Here is a 13,160-nt window from a genome sequence, read left to right as displayed (position 1 = left end):
AGAGTTTATGACCAAACAGGAGAGTTAGAAAGATTGACAGAAAGTAAAATTTACAGTTTTCATTATATAAAACTAAAGATTTTTTGTACAGAGAAAACCAGTACAGCTGAAATCAGAAGAGAAGCAGGAAATTGGAAAAAAACATTTGTATCGAATTTGTCTGATAAAGGTCTCATTTGAATGTTTATAGGGAACTAAGTCAAATTTTTAAGAATAAAAGCCCTGATTTATAAATAGACAAAGGCTATGAATAGGCAGTTTTCAGAGGATAAAACTCAAGCTATCCATAGCTGTATGAAAAAGTGCTCTGAAATCATTAATAATTAAAGGGATGCAAATTAAAACAACTCTTGAGATACCATCTTACACTTGTCTATGATGACAAGAAATGAAAATAACAATAGCTGGAGAAGATATGGAAAAGCAGGTATCCTAAGGCACTATTGGTGCAGCTGTAAACTGATCCAGCCATTCTGGAAAGCAATTTGGAACTATGCCCAGAAATCTATTAAATCTTTAACCCAGTGGTACCACTACTAGGTCTGCATGCCAAAGAGTTCAAAGAGGGAGGCAAAGGATCCATATTTATAAAAATATTTATAGGAGCTCTTTCTGTAGTGCATTCTATTGTGGTACTGGAAAATCAGTTATTGCTAAGGAGACCCCTGAGAAAACCCCAGCTTGCATAATAAAGAATGGACTCAGACCTTTTGGCATTTAGCAAATGTCACTGGGGCTCCATGACTCCACCAAGGAATGTCAATAAGATTATCCCACTTAATGATAACCTGTCAGAATCTTTTTTTTTTTTTTGGTTTCTATCATTACACCTCTTTATTGATAAGTTTTTTTTACTTTTTTTTAATTTATTTAACATATTTAGTTTTCAGCATTGATTTTCACAAGAGTTTGAATTACAAATTTTCTCCCCATTTCTACCCTCCCCCCCACTCCAAGATGGCGTATATTCTGGTTGCCCTGTTCCCCAGTCAGCCCTCCCTTCGGTCACCCTACTCTCCTCCCATCACCTTTTCCCTTCCTTTCTTGTAGGGCAAGATAAATTTCTGCGCCCCATTGCCTGTGTATCTTATTTTCTAGTTGCGTGCAAAAACTTCTTTTTATAAATTTTTGAAAATCTGTTTTTAAAACTTTGAGTTCCAGATTCTCTCCCCTCTTCCCTTCCCTCCCACTCTCCCTAAGAAGTCAAGCAATTCAACATAGGCCACATGCATATCATTATGTATAACCCTTGCACAATACTCATGTTGTGAAAGACTAACTATATTTTGCTCCTTCCCAACCTATCCCCCTTTATTTAATTTTCTCCCTTGACCTTGTCCCCTTTTGAAAGTGTTTGTTTTTGATTACCTCCACCCCCATCTGCCCTCCCCTCCATCATCCCCCCCCCCCCTTTTTTTTATCTTCTTCCCTCTTCTTTCCTGTGGGGTAAGATACCCAATTGAGTATGTAATGGTATTCCCTCCTCAGGCCCAATCTGATGAGAGCAAGATTCACTCCTTCCCCCCTCACCTGCCCTCTCCCCTCCTCCCACAGAACCGCTTCCTCTTGCCACCTTTATGCGAGATAATTTACCCCATTCTATCTCTCCCTATCTCCCTCTCTCAATATATTCCTCTCTCATCCCTTAATTTGATTTTATTTCTTTTAGATATCTTCCCTTCATCTTCATCTCACCCTGTGCCCTCTCTCTCTCTCTCTATGTATATATATATACATATATGTATATACATACATACACATTCACTTATATATATATATATATACATATATACATAAACATACACACACACACACACATACATATATATGCATATTCCCTTCAGCTACCCTAATACTGAGGTCTCATGAATCATACACGTCATCTTTCCGTGTAGGAATGTAAACAAAACAGTTCAACTTTAGTAAGTCCCTTGCAATTTCTTTTTCTTGTTCTTTTTCTTGATTACCTTTTCAGGCTTCTCTTGATTCTTGTGTTTGAAAGTCAAATTTTCTATTCAGCTCTGGTCTTTTCACTGAGAAAGCTTGAAAGTCCTTTATTTTATTGAAAGTCCATATTTTGCCTTGGAGCATGATACTCAGTTTTGCTGGGTAGGTGATTCTTGGTTTTAATCCTAGCTCCATTGATCTCTGGAATATCATATTGCAAGCCCTTCGATCTCTTACTGTAGAAGCTGCCAGATCTTGTTTTATTCTGATTGTGTTTCTACAATACTCAAATTGTTTCTTTCTGGCTGCTTGCAGTATTTTCTCCTTGGTCTGGGAGCTCTGGAATTTGGCGACAGTATTCCTAGGAGATTTCTTTTTGGAATCTATTTGAGGAGACGATCGGTGGATTCTGTCAATTTCTATTTTGTCCTGTGGCTCTAGAATATTGGGGCAGTTCTCCTTGATAATTTCTTGAAAGATGATATGTAGGCTCTTTTTTTGATCATGGCTTTCAGGTAGTCCAATAATTTTAAAAATCTCTCTCCTGGATCTATTTTCCGGGTCAGTGGTTTTTCCAATGAGGTATTTGACATTGTCTTCCATTTTTTCATTCCTTTGGTTCTGTTTTATAATATCTTGATTTCTCATCAAGTCACTAGCTTCCACTTGCTCCAATCTAATTTTTAAGGTAGTATTTTCTTCAGTGGTCTTTTGGACCTCCTTTTCCATTTGGCTAATTCTGCCTTTCAAGGCATTCTTCTCCTCATTGGCTTTTTTGGAGCTCTTTTGCCATTTGAGTTAGTCTGTTTTTTAAGGTGTTGTTTTCTTCAGTGTATTTTTCAGTATTTTTTTGGGTCTCCTTTAGCAAGTCATTGACTTGTTTTTCATGGTTTTCTCGCATCCTTCTCATTTCTCTTCCCAATTTTTCCTCTACTTCTCTAACTTGCTGTATCAGGAGGGCAGAGTTTATAATCTCAAAGAGGATCATAAACATGTCTGAAAGGTTCGGAATCGCCGGATAGAAGAAACTCTCAAAGTAGAAGGCAGAAGAATCAAAACATTTATTTAGGCTCAACAGTAACCAACCCATGAACCAGCAACCCCATTTTGATATGTTGGTCATAATCTTCCAGGCCCAATAAGTACGCCTTGAAAGAGTAACCAGGAGGCTACAGAGAAACATGATTGCGTAAAGCAAAATCATGTTTCCCCCTTGATGGTAATAAGATTACCCACTGGACTGAAGTCTTTGTTCAGCTTCCTCCCGTAGATCAGCTCTGCTGCTGGCAGCTCCTGCCTCAGCTGTGTCTGTTTCTGAAACTGAAGCTGCAACTGTAACTGACGATGTAACTGTCGTAACTGCCTCTGGCTCCAACCGGAAAAGGAAAGAGAGAGTCTTCAAGCTGTCCTCTCCCCTCTTATAGGGTTTCTGACATCATCAAGCTCCGCCCGAATGACCAGGGCTGATTGGTTCTTGAGTTGGCTCCTCCCCCTAGGGTAGACCAGGTTCTGGAGCTAACACCTCCCCTCAGCCAGCCCCATGACTCCCCACACAGGAAGCCGTCTGCCTCCCGGCATGCTCCCCGGGCCTCCTGCCCCGGAAGAGCAAGCCACAGTGTCCAGAGGCTCAATGAGGCAAGCTGAGCCATTCAAAGAAAACAAAAGCCATTATGGCTACACTTGCTTTTCCAAATCCTTTTTGAGCTCTTCCATGGCCGGAGACCAGTTCATGTTTTTCTCGGAGGCTTTTGGTGTAGGCTCTTTCACTTTGTTGACTTCTTTAGGCTGTATGTTTTGGTCTTCTTTGTCACCAAAGAAAGAATCCAAAGTCTGAGACTGAATCTGGGTGTGTTTTTGCTGCCTGGCCATATTCCCAACCAACTTACTTGACCCTTGAGTTTTTCAGCGGGGTATGACTGCTTATAGACTAAAGAGTTCTATGTTTCACATTTGGGGGGGGATGCTCCAGCTCTTCCACACCAGCACTCCTCCTTCCCCAAGAACCCCCAACCTGGACTGGGCTTAGATCTTTAGCAGGCTGTGCACTTCTGCTCTGATCTGTCACTTAATTCCTCCCACAAGGTGGGCCTGGGGCCTGAAGCAACTGCAGTTGTAGCTGCCCCACCTCCACTGCCCTGGGGGCAGTGGCCGAACCAGGAACTCCTTCCAAACCACGAACTCCTTCCACTCCTGCAGCTTTTTCCACTAACCTTCTCTGCTGTCTTTGGTGTTTGTGGGTTGAGAAGTCTGGTAACTGCCACAGCTCACTGATTCAGAGTGCCAGGGCACACTCTGCCCAACTCCTGGTCTGGTTGGTCCGTTCTGCTCATGCTGGGCTCTGCTCTGCTCCGCTCCGCTCCCAGCCCCCAGCTCCTTGTGGGATAGACCTCACCCAGAGACCATCCAGCCTGTCCTGGGCTGGAGCTCTGCTTCCCTCTGCTATTTTGTGGGTTCTGCAGTTCTAGAATTGGTTCAGAGCCAATTTTTTATAGGTTTTTGGAGGGACTCGGCAGGGAGCTCACGTTAGTCCTTGCTTTCCAGCCGCCATCTTGGCTCTGCCCCCAACTATGCATATTCTAATGGGGTTTGTTTTCCTTGCCTTCTCAATGGGTAGGGGAAGGGAGAGCATTTGGAACTGAAAACAGAATATAATTTGGGAAAAAAAAGAAATCATAGGTGAACTCTTTATTGGGGCAACTGCCCCACTCCTTGTCCTACCCAGTGTTTCTTTTACGTCTTCTTGGGCCTCTTCACGTCTTATGCCCTCTAAATAGTCCATCCTTATTTATGATACACAATTTTATTTCTTATTTGCATTTTCTAGGTAAACGTAAAGCACTGAAGCTGAATTTTGCAAATCCACCTTTCAAATCTACAGCACGATTTACCTTGAATCCTTCAGGAGTCCAAAACCCACACATGTGAGTATGTTTTCCTTATAAGTGAAAGTAAATGACCAACATAAGCATGGATTCTGAAATAACATAGTAGAGATTTTCTGAAGGCAGGTGTAATCTTATCGGCCATCTATTATACCGCTATTTTAATCCAAATCATATGTACTTATGATATAGTAGTATTTTGTAGATTTATTTTAGTAAATTTAAGTGGGGGAAATGAGCAGAAGGATTAAAGACAATTCTGCTTGTTCCTATTAGTAGTAGCCTGGGTTAGTTTCTAGTTTCTGAACCTGAAGTGGGTCTATCATTTATATTCAGTCATATATAGAAAAGTTACCTATCATTCTCCACAGATTCCTCTTCCTCCTAGTCTCCCCTTTGATAGCCTCATAGGCCCTCGTGTCTTATAAGGTAACTTCCTTTTAAGGCTTTTTTTCCCATGTGACTATTACTGAAATGAGGCCATATCCACATTGTGTTGATTTTCAGTGAATGAAATGTGACTGATATAATTCTGTAGCATTTTATTAAAAATCTGTGATTGAGCTAATGTCACAGACTTGATTTTAGTTTGATTTTTGATAAAGTTACTCATTTAATTCCTATTGAGATAAAGGATTTCTTTGCTACGTAGCTGAATCAAAATTCATTCATTATTAAATAGATGCAATATGTGTTAATATCTATGACCTGTTATTAATAGATTTTGTTGGCAACATTTGCCCCTTGGGGTTATTTCGTCCTAGGCACTCTGCTTACCCCTGAAGGACCTACTATAAAACTAGTTATCTGTGCTTATGTAACAAGAATTATTGTACTCAGTGTCTTTGAATGCTGTGAATAAGTAATGTATGGTAGACAATAAATGTTTGTTTTAATGAAATTCGTATTACAAAAATATAAAAGGTAATATTGAACATTGCTGTTGTCAGGATTGGGTTTCTATTTACCTTTCTTTACAGATGTTCCACAAGTTGCTTTTCTTTCTTATGTTAGTTTCTACTTTTTTTTGAATCTTATTCCTCACTCACAATTTGCCAGTGTGGTTTTTTTCCCCCCATTTCTTTTCTATCCTTTCCCTTTTGCCTAATAGCATTCTTCATCAACTTGTTTCTTTTCTTTATCTTTATCTTATCTCTATCCTGAAGGCTCTGCATGAACTTGGCATGAATTCAGGAGTAGGTGCCCGTTGCTGGTATCTTTTCTTTCTTCTTGGGATAGAGAGAAGTATTTTGGGCAGGAGGCCAAAAACCCAAGTGAATGTGTGAGTTTGGTGATAGGAATGGACCCAGAGTGAGATATACTGGAGCTTTAGAGTTCCTCATGACCATGAATTAACTGGAATTATTTGGAACTACTCCTGAGATAACTATAATCAAGTAATAAGTGTCATGGTAAAAAAAAAAAATACAAGTAGGAACCATGCACACTATATTATTTATTAAGATTTTAATTTGTTTAAACCTGTGGTGTTCACTCCATCTTTAAGTCACTGTTAAAGGAAGATATGTTGAGCAGAAGGAGATGTTTTTATTTACAGAGTTTAAAAAAAATCTGGAAAGTGCAAACATTTTCAGGTCATCTGTTATAAGGTTCACAGTAAAATATTTTAATTTCATTTCATTTGTAAAGGATTTGTAATTTTATTACTGTGGGGGAACTCCTTCCACAAATCTAGAATACATTAGGAATCAAGTGCTATAAATTTGGTATAACTTTAAAAATATTTCAGGGATTTGAGGGCAATCTTTCTCTGTTGTTTTGGAAATTTTCTATTGGCCCTTGGGCTGGTAGCTGTCATACTACTTCTTGTGGACCTCTGCCGAGCAGTAAGCCATTTAGAGGTCCCTATCATTTTAATCAAATTTTAGCTTCTAGTAATAGGTTATGGCAGGGCATGGAGACTCTATTATATAGGCTGTCAGGATGAGGATATTCATCTCATCCAAAAGTCTTTGTAGAAAAAAAACTAAGGAATGCTCTTTAAATATTGTTACCTTCCCCTCTCCTATTGTAGAAGTCCAATTTACATACATACGTGGCCCTTAAAGATCTCTAATATCATTCAAATCACATCATTGTAAATGACTACCACACCAAAAAGGATACATTTTTGTTAAAACAGATTATTTGCTGAATGATTAAGGAATAGTTGCATGTATCCTAATTTTTTTTAATTCCACACAATTTATTATGTCCATAATTAACAAAACAGTGTTAGTATGAATTTTCATCCAGGAGATGGAAATTACTTTGTTGTATTGTATTAAATTGACTACAGAAGTTGTACAGAAGAATTGTAAACAGCAGTGTGGCGAAGCTTAGCTTCAACCACTGTTTGCTCCAGAGAACCAAAGAAAACATGGATGGTGGGGAAGACCTTTGTAAATCAATTCTTCTAGTTGTTGGAGTACTTTCTTTCCTCTTTGATTCAGGAGTGTCTGGGCTTCCTAGAATTATATTAGCGTTAACATTAACAATAATCATTGCTCTTCTTGATGTCAGTATAGCTCTGCCCACGTACTCTAGTGATAGAACATTTCCTAGTTAGTAATAACTCACACTTATACAGCTTTTTAAGGTTTGTAAACTCACCAAAATTACTCTGAATCCTAAGTTGTTTGAATATTATTATTATTCCAGTTTTACAGAGCAGAAAACTTAGGCTCAGAGAGTTTTAAATGACTTGGTATCATCATTCCTTTAACTCCCCATCTAGTACTTTTTCTACTATACCATGTTATCACTCATAGGTGTGTTATTAGAAGCATTTTCTCCTTTTGGCCATTCTCACTCTTTGTCTCCAGGAACTGATTCTTGGCAAGTACCTCTTTCTTGTGAACTTGATGTTTTAGTAAATCCAGTCAGGCATGACTGGGAAGTCAGTCATGATCTCTAGAAATAGGGGGTTATACATTTCTGATTAAGTAGTATTCCTTACATGGCGAAAATATCCATTTTACTCTTACCAAATTGTGACATAGTATTTTACTTTTAGTCTGAAGTCTTAGATATATAGTTTGAAAGGGACCTCAGCCATCCATCTGCTTTATTTTGCACATAAGGAAACAGAACAAGACAGGTTAGTCGACTTGCCTAAGGTTACACTGGTTTAAAAAAAGTGGTTTCATACACTCAGGTGGGCCCATATTGTGAAATCATATTTGTACCAGGATTTTGCAACTTGTTAGCCCCTGAAACACTAGAATTAAGACTATGAAAATTATTTTTTACAGTGTTAGCTTTCATCAGCTCAGAAGTAAGTGTCACCCAGGGTAGAAGAAGGAGGAATCTGTTTAAAACATAATTTTCAAGGAGTAATGACACTTGATAAAAAAAATTCTTTGCAAAATATGGTATGGATTTGTACCTATCCATAGATGAGCAGTTGGGAAACTGAAGTACACAGCACAAGTATGTAAGTGTACCTCTTTATAAACTTGTCTCATCTACAGAAGGTCCTTGAAGTGATCACGTAAAGGACCTGCATTGTAGAGTTAAGTAAAGTTTCATCGAAAAGACAACAACAGAACAGGAGATCTGTAGCAGTAGCACGTAATTATCTCATACCTGCTGTTGAATCAGGAGGGACTGAATTGGGATCCTGATCACCAGCATTATGATCCTGGGCAAGTCACTTAACCTTTCTTAGCCTCAGTTTGCTTATGTATAAAATGGTGGTGATAGTACCTACATTGTAGGGTTGTTGTGAAGATTAAGTGAGATAATGAATCTAAAGTAGATGGCAAATGTAAAAGTGCTATGTGAATATTATTTATTTTCCTGATTCTGGGCTACAAAGTGGGCTTTGCCAACCAGTTTCTGCTTGGCATCCCTCGTGAGAAATCCCCAAAATTGAGTGACCTGTTGACCCATGTCTAGCTGGTGGATATTGTCACAGACCTCTGTGATGGCAACCTGGTTCAGGGACTTTGTGGAATGAGAAGGGGGTAGGAGCTCAGGACACATAGCAAGTGTATGCCATGGAATTAGCAGAAGTTGTTTTTCACATCTACCCATCTCCTTGGGAGTCTACTCATGTTTTAGTTCCATACAGAATATTTTGGGTTAGAAGAAACTGGTCTAAAGCTATTTCTATTGAGTCTACTGGTTAGGCTGTTGTTTCTACAACTATCAGATGAGAAAAAAAGAAAACAAAAATATTTCGTCTGGCTGTCCCCCATGCATAGAATTCTCTCCTTCTTTATCTCTGTCTCATGGCAGAGAGTGTCGTTTCATCCAACTCTCTCATTTTATCGATGAGGAAAGTAAGGCCCAGAGGTATTAAGAGTCTTGCAGGAGACCTTACATTTGAGTCCTGTGATTCTAAGCTCAAAGCTCTTTTGAAGCTCTGTTGCTGTTTGTGTAGCCTTTGGCAAATTATTTATCTTTTTTAAATTTCGTCTTGTTTCCTCCTTGATACTATGAGCAGAGTGATTTAGATCAAGGAGTCTTAAAACATTTTTTGTGTCATGGACCTCTTTGGCAGTCTGGTGAAGCTTTTGGACCCCTGATCAGAATAGTGTTTTTAAAAGCATATATAAAATGTATAGAATTACAAAGGAAGCCAATTATATTGAAATAAGTTCATCAAAATATAAAACAACTTTACCAGTCTTAGGTTAAGAATCTCTTGTCTAGATAATTTCTAAGGTTCCTTCAACTCTAAATTTCTGCACTTTGTTATGATATGACTTTAAAAAAAATCAAATCCATAGTCAAAAGAGTATGATTTGCTGTCATTAGGAGATTAAAAGGAATGAGCCTCAGGCTCAAATAACAGATAGTAATAATGATATAATAGTAATTAAGTCTTTTGAACACTTGAAGATTGACAAACATTTTTCTTACAATGTTTCTATGAGATAGATAGATCCCCATTTTATTGAAGCAGAAGCTGAGAATCGAAGAGGCTAGAACAGCTTGCCTATGGTCATATATCTAGTAAGTTTCTCTAATACTGACAAAGTATCACTAAAATAAAGGAGGACTGGGAAAAGCTTTGTGTAGAAGGTAAGACTTTAGCTGACACTTGAAGAAGGGCAGAAAGGAAGGCAGAAACGAGGATGAGAGAGTATTTCAGGCCTGGGGGACATCTTCTACTATGAAGTCTGGAGATGAAACATCTTGTGCAAAGAGGTCCCTATCACTGGATTGTGGAGTATGTTGTAAAGAATTTGATGTAAAAAGACTGGAAAACTAGATGGGGCCCAGGTTATGAAGAGCTTTAAAAACCCCAGAGGATTTTATAATTTATTATAGAGGTAAGTTTATTGAATAGGGAGGTCAGTTTGACAGGAGAGTGAAGGATGTGCAAGAGTGGGGGGAGACAAGGCATGGAGGCCAAGCAGCAGGCTGTTAAAATAGTTCAGGTACAAGGTGATAAGGGCCTGCACCATGGTGATTAATATCCAATATTATGAAGGTAAAATAATAGCATTTGATTTGATGATTAACTGGATTTGGAGGTAAGACAGAGTGAGAAGTTGAGGAAGACATATAGGTTGGGAGCTTGGGTGACTGAGTGTATGGTGGTCCCCTCAACAGTAATAGAAAAGTTAGGAAGAGAGGAAGGTTTTGAGGAAAACATAATGAATTCATCTTGGACATGATGCATTTAAGATGTCTTAAAGGCAGGTGGAGACGTGAGACTGGAGGTCTGGAGACTGGACAAAGAGATTTAAGAGTCACTTGCAATAAAAATGATAATTGAAACTATGAGAACTCATGAGATCACCAAGCAAAATAGTAGAAAAGGAAAGAGAAGAGGGCCCAGGACAGATACCCACAGTTAAGAAGGTGTACCCAGCAAAGAATACAAAGTGGTCAAATAGATAAGATGGGAACCAGGAGAAAGAGATGTCACAAAAACCTAGAGAGAAGAGAATGTTGAAGTGTCAACAGTGTCAAAGACTGGAGAGGGATCAAGTAGGAAGAGGATTGAGAAAAGGTGGTTAGATTTGGCATTTAAAAGATCATTGGTAACTTCAGGGAGAGCATGTTCAGTTGAAAGTTGAAGTAAAGAGCCATACTATAAAGAGTTAAGAGAGGACATGGAGGTATTCACTGCACACAGCTTTCTCAAGGAATTTAGTTACAAATTGGAGGAGAGATAGAAGATAATAGTTATCAGAAATGGATGGATTAAATAATGGTCTTTTTTGAGGTTGGGGGGAATGGGTATGTCTGTAGACAATGGGGAAGTAGACAGGGAGAGACTGAAGATTAATGAGACAGTGTGGAGATAGAGGGGGCAGTGTGTTGAAGCAAACAGGATGGAACAGGATCACTTGTGCATGTAGAGGGGTTTGACTTGGCAAGCAGAAGGGCCAGCTCTTTATGTGTAACAATAGTAAAGGAGGAGATATGAGATGAAAAGGAGGGGAGAAGAGAGTGCTCTGGGTTAATAGTATCAATTTTTAAAATGAAACTGAGTCAGTTTTCTCACCTCTCAAGGTGGAAGGAGGGTGAACCATGGGAGCTTTGAGGAACGATGAAAATGTTTTGGAAAAAGTGTCATGGTGAGTGGAATAGTGAATAGATTTATTGTTCAGTTGTTCCAGTCATGTCTGACTCTCTGACACCATATGAGGTTTTCTTGGCGAAAGTACTGGAGTGGTTTTCCATTTCCTTCTCCAGCTTGTTTTATAGATGAGGAAACTGAGGCAAACAGGGTTATGTGACTTGCTAAGGGTCACACAGCTATAAGTGTCTGAGGCCAGATTTGAACTCAGGAATAGGAGTCTTCCTGACTTCAGGCTTGTCACTCAGTCTATTGAGCCACTCAGTGATGTATAAAAGGATTTCCTTGCTTCAGTAAGGGTCCAGTTTAGATGATGTAACATAAATTTGTAAGTAGGGTACTTAGTTCAGTTTTGTGGTTTTCTCTGGCTTCATTTAGTAGTATGGAATTGTTAGAAACATACTTAGTCTAGGAATAAACAATACTTGTTAGAAAGCCAGGAAGGTGTTCATTATACTTTACATTTATTCTTTCTGAATAAATGGGTGCGTCCTCTGAACAGAGTGCAGGAGAGTACGAAGACTCAGAGAAGTGCCAGCCCTTTTATTGGCTCCCAATTTGAATCTCCCATCTGGCTCTTCATTGGCCAGATGCACCCCCCTGAACTGCCCATGTCATGCCCCTCTCAAACAGCTTGTTAAGCATGTGCACAAGGATCATCTAACCCTTCACCCAATCAGAAATCTGGTTTCTGCTAGATCACAGCTCTGATTAGAAGCAGTCACCAGACTTACATTCTGCCTAAAGCTGGGGGGGGGGGGGGGGGGCGGCATGGCTAGTGCTTTTAATCCTGTATAAACAAAACTCTTTCCATTGTTTCTCACAATCCTCCCTCTTTTCTTTTATTCAAATTTTTGTTTCTACATCTTTAATACTCCTTTATTCTCTCATATGAATTCTTCCCCTTACACATCTCCCCTTTAAGTAAATAAGGGAAGGGGGAAAATTGATGGACGCACTGACAAATCAGAAGGGGGCAGTCCCCTTTATAAATACAGATACAAAGACCCAAAAGAAAATAATAATGCAGTTGTCCTTTTGAAATTCAGAAGTCTCTTCTCATACAGCTGTCTGGCAGGGAACATCATCAATGAAGTCCTCTGGTCCTTGATATTTGTTCCAGCCATCTCCAGCACAGCATCTTAGTATCTTCTTCTTGTCTTCTTATAGAATCCTGATTTCTTTTTTTAAGTTACCATTGTTACAAAATCAAAATTGGAACCTGGCCAATTGTCATGTTTTAAGAGATTCATATTAGAACCTAGTTTCTTGTACTTCACATCAATCCATTATTAATTCCTCCACCAGGAGAATGAGATTTCATGAGGAATTAACAACAGGCTCCAGTACGTACATAAACATATTGAGTAATCAGTTTTTAACACAGTATATATTATGTCATAAATTTCTACTCATGGCATGTTTCTTTTAAGGCATTTACAAAATAAAACCACAAGCCATTCTTCTTTTAATGTTAACTAATTGTAACAAAACTTGAGACAAGTATAATATTAACTATGTAACAAAATAATATTCTCAAAAGCCCTTGACCTAATTGTCTTCATACTATTAATGAGAATTAAAGGACCCTAACATATACAAGAATATGTATTAGTGACATATCAAGTCTAAATAGCTAGTTGTTTGGGCTAAAATTGTAAACCTAATAGCTCAACCTTATAGTAATCTAAGATGTTCCAGAATCAGTCATTCAATAGATTTGTTCTTGTCCTCACAAAACTTTTTTTTTTCCTATTTAAATTTATTTATTTAACATATTTAGTTTTCAG

The 13,160-nt window shown here is 38.6% G+C and overlaps 1 protein-coding gene across 4 annotated transcripts in view; it reads left to right on the top strand.

The window, feature by feature from the left end:
• The window catches only part of MAP2K4 (mitogen-activated protein kinase kinase 4), a 207,426-nt gene that overhangs the window by 103,728 nt on the left and 90,538 nt on the right, over positions 1–13,160 (top strand). For all 4 annotated transcript variants that reach the window (XM_036756184.1, XM_036756183.1, XM_036756181.1 and 1 more), the window contains one exon: positions 4,772–4,868. In XM_036756184.1, coding sequence (XP_036612079.1) covers positions 4,772–4,868 — 97 coding nt within the window. The remainder of the gene's footprint in view (positions 1–4,771; positions 4,869–13,160) is intronic.

Source organism: Trichosurus vulpecula, chromosome 4, assembly GCF_011100635.1.
Source record: "Trichosurus vulpecula isolate mTriVul1 chromosome 4, mTriVul1.pri, whole genome shotgun sequence".
NCBI classification, from domain to species: Eukaryota; Metazoa; Chordata; class Mammalia; order Diprotodontia; family Phalangeridae; genus Trichosurus; species Trichosurus vulpecula.
Note: the sequence above shows the minus strand (reverse complement) of the source record. Positions and strands in the feature narration are given on the sequence as shown.